The sequence below is a fragment of the Dipodomys merriami genome, unplaced genomic scaffold (genome assembly GCF_024711535.1).
Source record: "Dipodomys merriami isolate MVZ:Mamm:240054 unplaced genomic scaffold, mDipMer1.0.p SCAF_11, whole genome shotgun sequence".
Lineage (NCBI taxonomy): Eukaryota > Metazoa > Chordata > Mammalia > Rodentia > Heteromyidae > Dipodomys > Dipodomys merriami.
In genome coordinates, this window is record NW_027202382.1 from 28822220 (window position 1) to 28839241 (window position 17022).

Sequence of the window (17022 nt, forward strand, 5' to 3'; positions counted from 1 at the left end):
GTTCAGGCCCCATGACCGGACCCCCCCCCCAAAAAAAAAAAGACAGACAAGTGCCCCATGATTTCCTTCATAAACATACCCTACATCTTCTGAGCTAGGCTCTCAAAACCCATATTGGTCTGGAGCTCTCTGTGTATCCCACACTGGCCTTGAGCCTGTGATTCTCCTGCATCTGCCTTCCTGATGCTGGGATTGCAGGTATGCACCATCTTGCCTGGCTCCTTCCTTTATAAAACAGCTTTATTGAGATATACCACATGACATATATTTTACTAATTTTAAATGTACAATTCAAAAGCGTCTATTCATATTTGTGTAGCTACCAGCACATCAGTTTTCATCATCCCAAAAAGAAGTCTTATTGTCTCTTCCTCTATCTTTCCTACTCTCAATCTCTGTTGATTTGCCTATTCTAGATATTTCTTATCAGTGGAATAATGCACTGTGTGACATTTTGTGACTGGGTTATTTTCTTGAGCCATAGTGCCTAGCAGTGACTGGATTCTTTCACTTCCCATAATATTTTCAAGGTTCATCACAGTTAGTTATTATCGCTTTAATCCTTTTATTGTCAAATAATATTTTTTTTTCTTTTTTTGGGTCCGGTCATGGGGCCTGAACTCTGGGCCTGGGCGCTGCCCCTCAGCAATTCAGCTCAAGACTAGCGCTCTACCACTTGAGCCACAGCGCCACTTCTGGCTTTTTTCTTTTTTGCTTATGTGGTGCTGAGGAATCGAACCCAGGGCTGCGTGCATGTAAAGCAAGCGCTCTACCACTGAGTCACCTTCCCAGCCCCTGTCAAATAATATTTTATCATGTGAATAAACTGCATCTTTCTATTCGTTTTACCCATGATGGACATTTTAGTTGTTTTGCTGTTTGGATACTATGAACATTTGTAAGCAGCTTTTTCTGTGACCATGTGTTTTCATATATTTTGGGTGTAGACCCAGGAGTATAATTGCTGAATCATACAGTAGCTCTATACTTATTTAATCCTTTGAGGTACTGCCAGACTGTTTTCCAAAGTGGTGACATCATTTTACTTGCCCACAGGTGGCATATGGGAATTCCAGTATCTCCACATCTTTATGATCAGTGATTGTTACTGTCTTTTTAGTTATAGTCATCCTAGTGGATGTAAAGTATATCTCATTGTGGCTTTGACTTTCATTTCCCTGGTGGCTAATGATGAACATCTTTTTGTAAGTTTGTTAGACATTTGTGATCTTCTTAGAGAAATATCTAATTAGATCCATTGCCTGTTTATAGAGATTGTGCTCTCCTTTTAATATTGCATTCATTTAGGAGCTTTAGAAGCTATTTAAATCAAGTAGATTTTAAGGAGGATAGTGTGGTAGTTTCCTTTATGTTTTGATTTTTCTTTTTGTCATCTTAAGTCAGCTATAGTTACAAATGTTCAAGAATCGCTGCTTTCTGGTTCTACTGTTTCTGTTAGTAGTGTAGGGATGTAATCTCCTTTGTGTGGGTTTCACTGAAGTTCTGTGAAGTTGTAGGTGAACAGGCCATCCATACTGTTGCTCTAGGAGGCAGCCTGGTTCTTTGATTTGCTTTTCATCATGAGTGAGAGTTCTGCCCTTGTTTCCAATCCCTATGCCCCTAACTCAGCAGCCTTGGACATTCTTCTGGAGAAATCCAACTTCCTGCGTTGTAAACCCATCTTTCCTTTGTCTGAGTAGAAGCACAATGTGGTTTATATTGATTGACTTTTATCTCAGTGCAGTCCTTTTTACTTTATTTTAGCAATTTGTGCTTGTTGGAAAGTATTCCACTATTTTCTTTGCAGTGCTGGGGATTGAATTCAGGGTCTCACAAATGCTAAGCATATGGTCTACCACTGAACAGCATGCTCAGCTTCTAACAGTAACTGTTTAGTCATACTTTTTCACCACTGTGACAAATACTTGAGAGGAACAATGGAAATGGGGAAGGATTTATTTTATCTTATGGTTCAGAGTATTAGTCTATGATTGTCTGGATTCATTGGGCTTGAGAAGAGGCAGAACACAATGGCAGTGGGAATGTATAGAAGAGGCTGGAAGCACAGTGGAGGCGGGGGAAGATTAGCACCAGGCATAATGCTGAAAAGCACATTCTCACTGACCTCTTTTCTCCAGGTAGGCCCCAACACTTTTAGCTTCCATCTCCTGACATAGTGCCATCAGCTGGGGACTGAGCCTTTAACAAATAAGTCTGGAAGCTGTAACTGTTTTCTACTTTTGGGTTTGGGGTTGTTAATTGGTGATAAGAGTTTCATTGACTTTCCTGCCTGGGCTAGCTTTGAAGCTGTATTCTCAGATCTCAGCCTTCTGGATATCTAGGATTACAGATGTGAGCTTTGAATGCCTGTCCAGTGTTCTTTAAAAACTTCATTTGAGATATAACTGGTAAAAAAAAAATCTGTAGCTGTACAATGTCTGTCTTGGTGTCTGTCTCTTTCTCTTGTGGTACTAGGGGTTGAACTGTCCCTAGTCCTTACATGTACAATTTCGCAAGGGTGTGTATACTTATACCAGCACCACAATCAGGATAATGAACATTCCCATCACCCTCAAGTTTCTGTTTGGGGGAGCTAAGAAGACTACATGAAATACATCCTCATAACAACATTCTAAGTGTACAGTATGTGCATGTAGACATCATTGTTTTATAGGAGAGATCTAGGACTCACTCATCTTGTAGCAATAACTGTGCCAGTTGAACAACAGCTTCTTGTTTCCTTCCCCTCCCTTCTCTTTCCCTAGTAACCACCATTCCTTTCTTTTCTGTGCTTGCTCAGTGGCCTTAGAATGGCCTCTTTTGCTAGAGTACTGCTAGTCAGATTTCACAATAAGATATATAGATATAATAGATTCAGGACCTGATATAAATATATCTGTGAAACCTCATTTGGGAATTGGAAATTGAATGTTTGCTTCATCATCTCCCCCCCTCCCCTGCCTTGGGGGGCATTCCTGGGCTTGAACTCAGGGCCTTGTACTCTTTTTTGGCGGCGGGGGCTTGCACTCTTGTTCTGCTTTTGTGATCATGGCTGGCACTTTACCACTTGAGTTACATCTCTAGTCTGGTATTTTTCTGGTTAATTGGAGATAGTCTCTCAGACCTTTCTGCCTGGTCTGCCTATGAACTGTCATCCTCAGATCTCAGCCTCCTGAGTAGCTAGGATTACAAGTGTAAGGCACCAGCACCTAGCCTGCTTCACTTTTTTTTTGGGGGGGGGGTGTCAGTCGTGGGGCTTGAACTCTGGGCCAGGGTGCTGTCCCTCAGCTCTTCAGCTCAAGGCAAGTGCTCTACCACTTGAGCTATAGCACCACTTCTGTTTTTCTAGTGGTTTATTGGAGATAAGAGTTTCACAGGCTTTCCTGCCGGGGCTGGCTTTGAACTGCGACCCTCAGATCTCAGCCTCCTAGGTAGCTAGGATTACAGGCGTGAGCCACCGACGCCCTGCTCTGCTTCATTTTTTATGAAGAAGTTTTACAGGAAGAGTGTTTACTATGTACAGGCTAATTTTATTATGGCCAGTAGTAAACTCTTCCAGGAATTGAAGAGGAAAAATTTACAGTGTGACAGCTGTATAGCTTTAATATGAAATGAGCTATCTGAACTATCATTTTTGCACTGTTAAATGTACACACTTTTTTTTTTTTGCTGGTTGCAGATTACAGGCGTGAGCCACCAATGCCCGGCTTAAATGTACGCGCTTTTTAAATCTATCTATCTATCTATATATATATATATTTTTTTGTCAAGGTGATGTACAGAGAGGTTTCGGTTACATAAATAAGGTAATGAGTACATTTCTTGTCAACCCTTCCTCAATTTTCTTCTACTTTCCTTCTCCCCCCACACTTTTAAACTGAAACATAGGTAATAACATTGGTTTGAACTTTTAAATCCTTTGAATTAAACTAGGCTTTGCAAATAGTCTTTATAGGGACAAGAATTCTTTTTCTTGATACTCCTTTATTTGTCCAGTAGTTCTTTTTGCTTAGGAGCAATATTTTGTATGAAATTGACAAGGCGAGGAAAGGCAAGGTCCTGTCACGAGGTAGAGGTATGTTCAGTGTTTATGGCATTGTGTGTCAGAGTCACAGTTCAAATGCTGGCAAGAGGAGTTGGACATTTCAAGACTGAGCAGCAGAAACAGTCTAGACTGCATACCCAGGAATTGTAGCTTTTCAGTGACAATAATCAGAATTTTTTTTAACATACCGCACATCTTTATAATATATGTGAGAATGCCTCTTTTTGTTGTTGTTGGTCATGAGTCTTGAACTCCAGGCCTGGGCGCTTTCCCTCCGCTCTTCAGCTCAAGGCAAGCACTCTATCTCTTGAGCCATAGCACCACTTCTGGTTTTCTAGTGGTTTATTGGAGATATGAGTCTCATGGAGTTTCCTGCCTGGGCTGGCTTTTGAGCCATGATCCTCAGATCTCAGCCTCCTGAGTAGCTAGGATTACAGGAGTGAGCCACTGGCACCCGGCAAGAATGGCTTTTTAAAGTATCAACTGCTACAAACATATCAACTTTTCAATATTAAACCTTAAAAAAATTTTTTTTAGTGGTACTGGTGTGTGAAATGAGGGACTCACCTTCTACCACTGCTCCACAACTGGTATTACTAGCTGTTTTTGCTCTAGGTATTTTTAGGTAGAGTCTGGAGTGTTGTTTGTTTGTTTGTTTGTTTTTGCCAGTCCTGGGTTGAACTCAAGGCCTGGGCACTGTCCTGAGCTGCTTTTGCTCAAGGCTAGCACTCTACCACTTGAGCCACAAGCATCACTTCCAGCCTTTTCTGTTTATGTGGTGCTGAGGAATTGAACCCAGGGCTTCATGCATGCAAGGCAAGCACTCTACCACTGAGCCACATTCCCAGCCCTGAATCTGCAGTTTTTTGATGGGGCTGACTATGATCCTCTTGCTTATGCTTCCTGTGTAGCTAACACAACAGGTGCCAAGTTTTTTGTCGCCTCATTAACTTTTTTGCCTGGGCTGACCTTGAACTGAGGTCTTCTTGATCTTCAAGTAGCTAAACCTTGAAATTTTTTAATTGATTAATGATTTGCAAATGAGATTTTTTTCTGATTATATCACACATCTACATACTCTGAAAAAAGTTTCTTTATTAGAGAAATAACAAATAAGCTAACGTAGAGAAGTTTGATAAAATGAACTCCCATCTCAAGTGATTTCAACAGAACTGTATTCTCTTAAAACTCCATACATCAAAAGTTGGAAATTGGTCTTATTGTGTTACTGTCAGCATGTGGGCCAGGACTGCCTTCTGTTCCGAAGTCAGTAGGGGAGAACACATCTCCTTGTGCTTTCTACATCCCTCAGCTTGCGGCCTTTTCCATCTTCAGAGCCAGCAGTGGAGCATCTTCTCATCTTTGTGGTATTTTTCTCTCACCTTTGCTTAAAAAAAAACAAAACAAAAAACAACCAGGTGCCTAATGGCTCACATCTGTAATCCTAGCTACTCAGGAGGCTGAGATCTGAGGATCGCAGTTCAAAGCCAGCAGAAAAGTTCATGAGACTCTTATCTCCAGTTAACCACCAGAAAACCAGAAATGGCGCTGTGGCTCAAGTGGTAGAGCACTAGCCTTGAGCGGAAGAGCTGAGGGACAGTGCCCAGGCCCAGAGTTCAAGGCCCACAACCAACCAAAAAAAATACATTGACATAAAATTTATATAATGTAAAAGTCATTGTTTTAGCCATTTTAAGGTATATAGTTGAATGGCTTTTATAGCAACAATTCATGTTACATGACCATTGCCACTATTTAATCCAGAACGTTTTATTTTATTTCATTTAGTGTTTATTATCTTTAAGTAGTTGTACAAAGGGGCTTCAGTTTAACATGTCAGTTCATGAGTATAGTGCGTTGTGATTAATATTACCCCTTTCATAATTTTCTCCCATTTCTCCCAGCCTCCACTGTCCATTCAAGTTACCTGATAATCACCCCAGAAGCTAGCCCATACGTAGAAAGCAGCCACTTCCCTTTTCCTAGCCCAGCTATCGGGAATAATGCTGCTGTCAACATTTACTACCCTAAGTCTTGGTCAATGCTTGTTTTCAGTTATTTTGGCTGTCCGATATGTAATGGAACTGCTACATCATATGGCAATCCTGTTTAATTTCTGGAGGAACTGCCCAACTGTTTTCCACAGTGGCTGAACCATTTCGTGTTCTTACCAGCAATGTTGGAGGATCCAGATTTTCTACGTTATTTGTTAACACACAGTTTTCAGTTTAAAAATGAATCATAACACATAGTTTTCAGTTTAAAAATTAATCAGCTTGGTAGGTGCAAAAGTATATCTCAGATGATTTTTAGAAACATTTTAGCCTAAAGAGGCGTATGGAATTTCTGTCCATAGTCCATATCCCTTTTCATTTTTTCAGTCTTACACTAATAAAAATACCTAGCATGCATTGGACATCTGGTGTGTTCTTGGAGCCATGTTGAGATCTTCAACAAATGATTTCATAGTCACTTAAAGTCCATGAGATTCTTAGCTCTAGCTAGTCACCAAAAAGCCAAAAGTAGAGCTGTGGCTCAAGTGGTAGAGTGCTTGTCCTGAGCAAAAAGAGCTCAGGGCCAATTCAGGCCCTCAGTTCAAGCCCACGTCTAACACTAAAAAAGAGAAAGAAAAAAAAGCAGGTTCCAAGATTTCTGTCTTGGTGAAAAGAAGTTTTAAATTGCCTAACAGTGTTGGCTGAAAGAACTGAACTAGAAAAAAATTGGGTTAAAAAATGAAGGAAATTAAATTTTGAATGCAAATCTAAAAATTATTGACTTGGCAAACATATTTTTAGATACTTCAGTTTAACCACTTCCCCTTTACTTTACTCACCAAGGTGTTTAACCCTTTCAACCAGGAGTAGAATTTTAAGATATTGTAATGATTTTCTGTGTGGCTGAGGTTGTCTGCCTTCTTTTCTTAGACTCCCTATCTTGCACTGTATTTTCCATTACAGCAAGCAATGTAAAGATAACTACATGGTTGTACTTATTTGGTGAATGTTGATTTCTTTATATTAACTACTGCATAAATTTCTGGCTAGTTGGAAATTGTGCTTTGGACAGGTGGGTAACAGGAGGTATTTGCTGGCTGGCGGATTTCCCTGCACCATCTTAATACGCTGCTCTTTTCCTTCCTGTTTTCATAGCCACTTCCTGAGAAGTTTGTGGTGAAAGGTGTTGTAGATCGTTTTTCAGAGGAGTTTGTGGAAACCAGAAGAAAAGCTTTGGATAAATTCTTAAAACGAATTACAGATCATCCTGTGCTGTCTTTCAATGAACACTTTAATGTTTTCCTCACTGCTAAGGTAAGAACAGAATAGCGTACATTCTTTCCCCAAGCTATCATTCTTGGATTGGGGTTGTGGCTCAAGCAGTAACTTAGCAATTGTGAGGCCCTGAGCTCAATCTCTACTACTGCAAAAGGAGAAGAGAGGAGAGGGAAGAGAAGGGGAGGAGAGCAAAGAGGAGGAAATAGGAAGGAAAAGGGGAGAAGAGGGGAGGAGAAAGAAGAGAAAGAAGAAAGGAAAGGAAGAAAGAAGGAAATATGTATAGATAACTTTAAAATATGTATAGATAACTCTAAAATAATAACTCATAGAGGTCTTTCTTCAAAGCTGTTTGATCTCTGTCAAGCCACCTGCATAAGTGGTCCTCTGAGCTTTGTTTTCTTGGTATATACTATGATGGCCTGCCTTTTGTGTTAGAATTCAGGAGGAAACCAGATCTCCCTTGCTATAGCAGTGGAAATTAAATATCTCCATTTGCCCAAAGCAGAGGCAAGTGTTTTCTTAAACACATCTTGGCAGATTAGGCTGGTCCCACCAACAGGAAGGAAAATAGTATTTTGGGGGTATTTGAAGAGGCTGTTCTTGGTAAGAGCCCTGTAAGAAATGACTTGCAACCTCATTTTACAGACAAGGAAACTGAAATTGAGAGAGGTTGTACTTGTTCACATGATGTCACTAAGTCCTGGAGCTGGGTCTTTGTGACTCCCAATGCTATACTTGAACTCTGCATCACACTACCTGACTGGTGTTTACCCTTAGTTGTTCTGTCAGTTGCATCCTTTCCAGTCATTGGCCAGCTAAATACTTTGGTCCTGTACTGTTACCAGAGTCAGGTTGTTTACTAGCTTTTATCTGAAGTTCCTTGTCAGGACTGGCTAGAAAACCTGCAGTGCCTCACTTACACTGCCTACAAAAATGGGGTCACTGCTCAGACCTTTATGTGAGCTTCCCCCAGCCCCATATGGGTTTTTGGATACCATATTTGTATATTCAGGCAAAACGTAAAATGTTCTAAATTGACAAGGGATTGAGGGCCAGATACAGTCCTTTTTTTTTTTTTTTTTTTTGTCAAAGTTGCAAAATGGAGAAACATTTACAGATAATATCAACCAGTATTAAAGTCATTAGAGAAGGGTTCATTCTGCATTCAGTGGAAACCACCTGGCAAAGTCCTCTAGTTTTGTTATTTTAGTCTCTGTTAACGTTAAGCCTCATTGACAACACACCAAATTGATTGCCCTCCTCCCAAGCCTTTCACCACAGGTTGGATGCTGTTTTTTTTTTTTTTAAACAGTATTTCCTGGTGATCGGGTCTTCAGGAATAGTTCTTTCAACTTGGGTCCATCTTATTTTCCAGAAGTACAGCTAACTTTCTCCCTCAGGTTGTTGTCTGCTGTCTGTTGTCAAGAAGACCTCAAGCTGACTCTTTATTGCAGGGAAGAGAAAGGCATAACTGGCTCCTAGGAATCTATTTGAAGATTAAGTGGGAAATTGTGTGTGAGACAGACACACATACACACACAGACGGACACATATCTGTGATACTGACTGAGAAAGTGATTTGTGGTTCAAACTAAATGAAATTTTTAAAAAAATGTATAGTGTCCCTCAGTATGTCAGCCACAATCTAGCGTCACTTAAGTGAATATAGAAGAGATGTCTTTAAACAAAACCAATTCCAACCCTAGTTTGGTACTACTTGTTGAACTAAATTTACTGCATAGTACTACTTTTCTTTTTTTTGTTCCTTTCTTTTCCAAAAAGTTGTTTGGCTGCATGTAATGGCTCATGCCTATAATAGCTACTTATAAGGTAGAGACCTGGAGCATCATGGGGAACCATGGCTTGAGGCAAGCCCAGGAAAAAGTTAAGGAGCCTCCTTCTCAGCCGACAAGCTGGTATGGTAGCATGATTCTGTGATACTGGCTAATGAAGGAAACCTTTAGTAGAAGGACTGTGATCTGAGGCTGGCCTTGCCCCTCTCTCCCCCTCACCCCCACATTATAACAAAATACACATGATGTAAAATTACCCAACCTAACCACTTTCCAGTGATCAGATCAGTAGTGTTAAGTATATTCACATTATTGTACTGTTTCTACAGCATTTTCATTCTGTACCCTGGTTAAATAGTAGTTGCTTGCTCCCTCCCCAAGCTCCCCCATGGTTTCCTTTATCATTGGTTGCATTACTTGTTCCTAGATGAGTTACCTGTTCTGCAGCAATTGTAAAGGCATTCTCTTTCCTTGTGACATGAAACTGGAAGTGTACTTAAGAATCAGCCAATAGCCAGACATTGGTGGCTCATACCTGCAAGCCTAGCTACTTAGGAGCCTGGAGGAAGCTAGGCATGCATAGTAGCATGTACTTGTTCTCCCTTTTATGATAAGAAGCCTGAAATGGGCAGATTGTTTCTTGTCTAGAGTGTGGGAGGTTAGATGGAATCTTCAGGACAGTCTCCCAGACAACCAGAGTTTAATGGGGCACAGGATGGAGATAGATTAGTGGGAATTGCTATTGTTTTACACATGGCTCTTGTGTTACACACTGAAGGACAGAAGTGGACGATGCAGGCAGGAAAGTGGATAATGAATAGGGCAGAGGCCTTGGCTGGGGCTGGCTGGCATAGGATGGAGTAGAAATGAAGGCTACATGGAGGAGGAAGTGTGTCTGACAGGGAGGGGTTGTTGGGCAGCCACATTACCCAATGGAATTTTTGTTCTTCATTAAATCTGAGGAATGTAGCCCTGTTCTATGTTCCCTTCTAGGGAACTAAGATTGAACACCTTATGTATATGGAGGGTGGACAAACAGAATCTGTAGCTTCTAAAAAACCATTTTGAATGTACCAGTGCATAGGACAAACAAAGGCACTACAGAATCCTCTTACAGGTTAGTGATAGGAAGGTGCTTATTATACCAGGCAGGTCAGTATGTTCTGTACTTTTGCATATGCACACATTTCCTAGTTTTGCATTCATCCTTAAGAAAAGCAGGGGCCAAACTCTTGTTAAGTGCAGATAGAATCAGTTCTGGCCTGTGTTTTCTAGCCATGCTTCTGGTATAGTTTCCTCTTCCTGTCATGTGGCTTTAGTTAGATGCAAGTGAACAGAATGAATACCAGCTCTTTAATTTTGTTCCTATAGACAACATGGGGTTACAAGTTTAAAAGTAATGTTTGAAGGACGGGGGTTCAGGTGTGTGGTCTTGACTGGAGAGATTAGAGTCCAGCAATGGTGACAAAAATCTGGACAGGGACCTGGGATGTGCCAGTCTGGGGGTTATGATGTCAGTTAGGGGACACTAGACTGTGACAGGTTGACTAAGTCAGCTCCTTGTTGTCCCAGTCCTCCTATTTCCAACAAGAGGCTGCCTTGAGCATTTGGCTCACTCAGTCCTGGCTATGGGGTGTAGAGCACTTTGAGTTTGTTTATGTTGTCCATAGGACCTGAATGCCTACAAGAAGCAGGGCATGGCATTGCTGACACGGGTGGGTGAGTCAGTGAAACACGTCGCAGGAGGCTACAAGCTGAGGAGTCGGCCTCTGGAGTTCGCAGCTATAGGCGAATACTTAGACACCTTCGCACTCAAACTGGGAACCATTGATCGAATAGCCCAGCGGATCATCAAAGAAGAAATAGGTGAGCACTCTGCCAAGACACTAATCATGTGCAGGGGCCCACAGTGGTGGCAATGGCATTCATATGTGCAGAGTAAAATGAAACTATGCAAGCGCTGCAGTGATAGAACCAGGCCATTGTTTACCAGCTAAATAGATACAGGGAGAGGAGGCGCTGGTTGTGAGTAGAAAGTAATGCTTCTCATCCTTATGTTTGCTTTTCTCATGGCAAGCACTTGCTTCTGAGCCTCCAGGTCTTTCCTCCTGTTTTTCTTAATTATAGCTTTAGAAGTGGAGGTATGGATGTAACTGCCCTTCACCCAGATGAATGAAAGCTGTAAAAATGAACTTAGGAACCTTTTGGGCAGGAGGATGGCTCAAAAAGAGAGTCTGCATATGCCCGAGTTGTAGCCAGTGAGCCTTCACACTGAGAGGTACTTGAGTATGTTTACAGAAGACCACATCTCTTCAGCAAACTGTTTCCTACATTCATTGTTCTCCCATAGAGTCTGATTTTGTTTCTTCTTTAAAAATTGTTCCTAAACTTAGTTTTTTAAAAAAGTCTGGCTCCATTGCCTATTAAAATGCTTCTCCAGCTGAGTGCTGGTGGCTCACACCTATAATCTTAGCTACTCAGGAAGCTGAGATCTGAGGATTGCAGTTTGAAGCCAGCCCAGTTAAGAAAGACCATGAGACTCATCTCTAATTAACCACCAGAAAACCAGAAGTGGAGCTGTAACTCAGAGTGGTAGAGCACTAGCCTTGAGCAGAAAAGCTCAGGGACAATACCTAGGCCCCATCTTACACACACACAAACAAAAACAAAAAAACAAAATCCTGCTGCTTTACAGCTAAACTCTGGTGGCTCATGTCTGTAACCCTAATTGTTCAGGTTTTCTGGACAGACACTCCATCTCAAAAATAACCAGCAAAAAAAACTTGGCTAGAGATAAGACTCAAATGATAGAACTCCAGCCATGTGAGCAAGCCAAGCAAGCTCCAGGTCCTGAACTCAAACCCAGTTACTGACTCCAAAATATAAATAAATAAATGAATGAACAAACAAAACTTTCACAGTGTGGGTAGGCAAGTGGTTATTTCTGAAGATAGATCTCTTCCCATTTTCTCGATATGGCATTGTGGCCTCTGTTATCCAGAGACCAAGATGTTACATCAGCTTTTAGATGTCTTGAAGAGTTATGTTAGGAATGGTTTTGTACTAGGAGGAGAGAATGCTCAGAAGAGGAGTGATCACAGCTCCGTATCTTAATGTACCAGTTTGATCTTTGTTGAGTGACTCCACTGAGTGCTCCAAGTGGTAACTGGCTTCCCTCCCTCTGTAGAGTACCTGGTAGAGCTCAGAGAATATGGGCCTGTGTACTCCACGTGGAGTGCCTTAGAAGGTGAGCTGACCGAGCCCCTGGAGGGAGTGTCAGCTTGCATTGGGAACTGCTCTACAGCCTTGGAAGAGCTGACAGATGACATGACAGAAGACTTTCTGCCTGTGCTCAGGGAATATATTTTATACTCCGACTCCATGAAGGTAAGCTGGGTAGCTTCTTGTGCATGTGGGTACTTCCGTTGTAGTAGTCATTATCAAAAATCAATGAGGTAGGGCTGGGAATGTGGCTTAGTGGTAGAGTGCTTGGCTAGCATGCATGAAGCCATGGGTTCAATTCCTCAATACCACATAAATAGAAAAAGCCAGAAGTGGCACTGTGGCTCTAAGTGATAGAGTGCTAGCCTTGAGCAAAAGCAGCTCAGGGACAATGCCCAGGCCTTGAGTTCTGACCCCCCCCCCCAAAAAAAAAAAAAAATCAATGAGCTAGGCATCGGTGGCTCACACCAGTCATCCCAGCTACTTGGGAGGCTGTGATTCCAGGTGAGTCTGGGTAGAAAAGTCTTCTAACTTAATCTGCATAGGTGGAAGCTGGATACTGTGGCATGAGTCTGTGACCCCAGCAATTATGAGAAGCCTAAACTAGGCAGATCAAGGTGGCACATTCCTGGACTGGAAGTGAGATTCTATCAAAAATAACCAGCAAAAAGCAAGGCTGGAGTATGGCTCAAGTGGTAGAGTGCCTGCTCAGCAAGTACAGAGCTATGAACTCAAACTTGAGTACTTAAGTACCAAAAAAAAAAAAAAAAAAAAAAAGCAACAAAATAATGGATCGTTGCTCGTCGTGAATAAAGGTTTGCTTCTTCCTAGGGCAGAGTCAGACATGTGAACCAGTACCATTGGCATATGAAAAGAACACATGGTAATCAAAGTATGTGAATTAAATGAAAATAGAAAAGTAGCTTGGGAAAAATTTTTGTTAATGTCCTCAGAATTCAAGGAGATAAATTATCCACAAAACAAGGGCAGAATGCCTGGGGAAAGAATAGTTAGAGCTCCTAGAAGTTAAACATGATTGCTGAAGTCAGTTGAATGATGAAGCTGGAAAGTAAGGCTGAGGAAAATAAGACGGAGTAATTGGAAAGTAAAACGAAAGTGCAGAAGTATTGAAAGTGTGGAAGAAAGGTAAAAAGCCTACAGATTAAGCCCAGAGGTTCAGCATGAAGCTGAGAACTCCAAGAAATTACAGAGGAAATAATTTAAGAAAATCTACTAGAGTTCAAGATATTTTTAAAGGACATGCCCATTGCCCAGCAAAAGGAATAAAAAGAGAGCTAACTCAAAGCAATGAGAAATTTAAAACAAAACTGTTATGATTATGAAAGCTTTTAAAGCAAGGGAGAAGGGTGTAATGTACAAGGAATAAGAAGCAGAGTGGCTTCGATCTAGCAGCATGAATGAGACAAGACAGAAGAACTGCGAAGATAAATATTCCTTCCTGTGACCTCAGAGGACTCCCAGGATGGTAGCTCCATGCAGAGAAAAAGATACATGGCTCATTGTGGGGCTGCCACCTCCAAGCAGCCTGCCTACTTCCAGGTGAGACCTCTGGATTATCAAGTTTGGGGCAGATCTAGGGCATTGCATTAGAAATGGCTTGGTTGACTGAGCTGTCAATCATCATTGGATGGAAAACCAGACATATCAAAGAACTATGAAAGTATTGTATGGCTAGAGAAGGAGAATTTGAAAAACAAGTCAAGTAATTGTGAAAAACACAAAAACTGTCCTATGGGAAACTTCAAGCATATCCCAAAGCAGAGAGAATGTTGTGATACACTCCCACTACCCATCATCCATGCTTTATTTCACCAGGTGTGAATGTGCTGATCCATGTTCAGATGTGGACTGTGGAACGTGGATTATTCAATTCTGTAGAGCGAATTGTGGTTTCCTGTCTACCCTAGGAAGCTGCTAATGGAACACTTTCCAAGACAGTGAGCTTGATCCTCAGTGCCAGGAAAATGTGGACATTTCTCTGTCTGGAAATGAAAACGGGAGAGCACAGTGCAAATGTGAGACCCCAAGCCTCAGGCAGCTTGGCTAGGAGTTACTGGAACTGAGGCTGGAAACCAGAACTTCAGTCACATATTTGCTGTTCCTTTTCCTCCATCACACAGCCTTTTTAAGCAATTGAGAGCTGTACATTGCATTTTTAATTCTGTAGCTGACACAAACATAGAAAGACAACCTGATTTAAATGAACCACAATATTTTATTTATGAAGTTAATAGTGTGTGTTTTTGTGAACAAAAAATAATAAGTTTTACAATCCCCAGAGTGTTCCTGGATTTAAATTTCTTTTAAAAAGATAAAATGCTTTATCAGATTGCTCCTAGCCTTACACAGACCAGAAAGCCAACCCACCTGCACATTATTTGGATGTTATGGTACAAATTTCTTTGCTTCTACAAGGTGACAAGTGTGTTAACACTTAATATATACTTGTGCTTGAAGCAGAGTTTTAAACTGTTATTTAGCAAGGATTTATCTGGAATCTTCACCAAAACATTATTGCATTGATCGTCTCATAACCTGTGTTAGTAACTGAAGTTATATGTCAAACAAATAGTTGTTTGTTCTCATTCTTCACCCCATGCATGAGGCACATGGACTGTGTTTCTTGTTTATGGGGCCAGAAGAAACTGCAGTCTGGTTAATCAGGCTGGGAGAGGATTGTCCAGGGCAGGACATTGTAAAGAGGGAGTGTTGATGGTTAGTCTCTGAAACTTGAGCTCACCTCATAATGCACTAAGCTGCACCTCATTAATAAGAAGAGACCACGTGCCTCTCCCTTGGCACCAGGAAGAAAGATATCCCTGCAGAGTGTTCTGGGCTGGACAGGAGTAACCTGATGGCAAAGCGAGGTGTGTATATAGGCTGTTAGGGTCTGTGCAGCCAAGACTAGACTGTGGGACAGTGATGAGTGGTGGGTTTATCTTTGGTTTTTGGGTTTTTTTTTGTGCGTGTGGTGGGTTTATCTTTGGATATTGCTGTTCCTGAAGATGTTTTTTTGAGACAAGGTCTTGCTATTGACCCAGGTTAGCCTGGAACTCAAGGTTTTCTTATTTCAGCCTCCTGTGTGCTGGGATTATAGATATATGGCATCATACCAACAAAGAATTCTTAACTATACTTAATTTCTCCAAGACAGTCACATAATTCCATCTTCAAAATAACTGATCAATTTTTAGATGTAAGCAAGACAGACTTTGGTGTTGATTATGAAAACTAAAGTGAGAAGAAAGGGCTTGCCAAGGGGCTGGCTGGGACAGGTTCCTCAACTGCTTGGTGGGTTTCAGAACCAAGAGGCTGCTAGCTTTGATTTGCTGGGGAGTTCTTCCAAGCTGACATCTTGTATCCTATCCCTTTTATCTTGGCTTTGAGTCAGCAAAAGTCATGTGTAGTCAGTGTTCTCTGAACTTGTGTTAATTGAAGGTCACTAGACGGGGAAAATACTGGGATCCTTGAAACATTCTTCTAATGGAGCTGTGGTTGTGGTCCTCCCTGAGTTTGAAAGGGACTTTGGGAATCACCTTGTGATCATCTTTCATCTTATAGATGAAGAAGCAGAACCCTGTAGATAAATCTTTCCTCTGTTCCCGGTTGCAGTGACCCCTTACCTACCAGCTATATGCTGACTACCTGCCAAGAGAAAAATGAGGTGATCTCTGGCTTCTCAAGGCTGGACTCAAATTTGATCTCTTTAAGGATGTTTGGGGCCGGGTACATTCAGTTCTTATTGGGGGTTGAGAGAGCACAAAGAAAGTGGGGTCATTGTCAGACCACATGGAACTAATGGAGCAGTGAGATTTTTTTAGACAGTTAACATTGAGAACAGCCTGTACTACAAGAGATGGTTGAAGGCATGGATTGTGAGGAAGTGTGGAAAGACAGCTCTTGAAAGGGAGGGGTGCCCAAGTTGCACCCCCTGTGGACATCTTATCTGCACATAAGCCTCCATATGGGATTTCATATCTGGTACACTGTGTGGCATTGTAATTAGGCCAGAGATGGGTCAGGAGTGGCCATCTTAGAGAACCTTCCTCACTCAATTTCTGGTGGTGCTTCTTTGAGTACTAGAGTTGTTATGTGAAGGCCAGGAGGCAGAGAAACCTTGGTTAAGGAGGCTAGTACAGAAGTCTTAGTTCCCACACTGCCTTATCCATATAGGGTACAAATATGTAACCATCGTATGTTGTACATCTTGTTATATTTCAGGAGGTAAGCTTTATCTGTAAGTCAGTTAACATGCTTGTCCCTGAGGTGTTGGGGATGGCTGGAGTGAGAGGAGGCTGAATAAGTGTGCACATTGTAAGGGAGAGCCACGTGAAGAAGTGGCTTTGGTTGAGACTTGAATGGCTTGGGGGAGTTAGCTGTGTGAGGACCTGAGTATGGAATATTTAGGCAGAGTGCGAAGGTTCTCAGGTTGATTCGAGCTTGGTGTCTGCACATCACTAAGCCAGTGTGAATGGAGGCCTCCAAGTAAGGGCACATGTAGGTAGGTAAAGTCAGAGATAGGTAGAATAGGGACTAGGTCACATAGTAGCATTGTAAAGGCCATGGCTGACAAGAGACTTAATTTTGTTCTAAGAAGTAGATGGGCAGCTGTTTGGCGTTGTACAAGGAAGAAGTAGGATGCAAGGTCTACTCCCTGTGCACTATGCAA

At 41.6% G+C, this 17022-nt stretch overlaps 1 protein-coding gene across 1 annotated transcript in view; it reads left to right on the forward strand.

The window, feature by feature from the left end:
* The window catches only part of Snx30 (sorting nexin family member 30), a 114687-nt gene that overhangs the window by 69626 nt on the left and 28039 nt on the right, over positions 1 to 17022 (forward strand). Inside the window, exons 4-6 of the mRNA XM_070011796.1 lie at positions 7195 to 7353; positions 10781 to 10976; positions 12298 to 12497. Coding sequence (XP_069867897.1) covers positions 7195 to 7353; positions 10781 to 10976; positions 12298 to 12497 — 555 coding nt within the window. The remainder of the gene's footprint in view (positions 1 to 7194; positions 7354 to 10780; positions 10977 to 12297; positions 12498 to 17022) is intronic.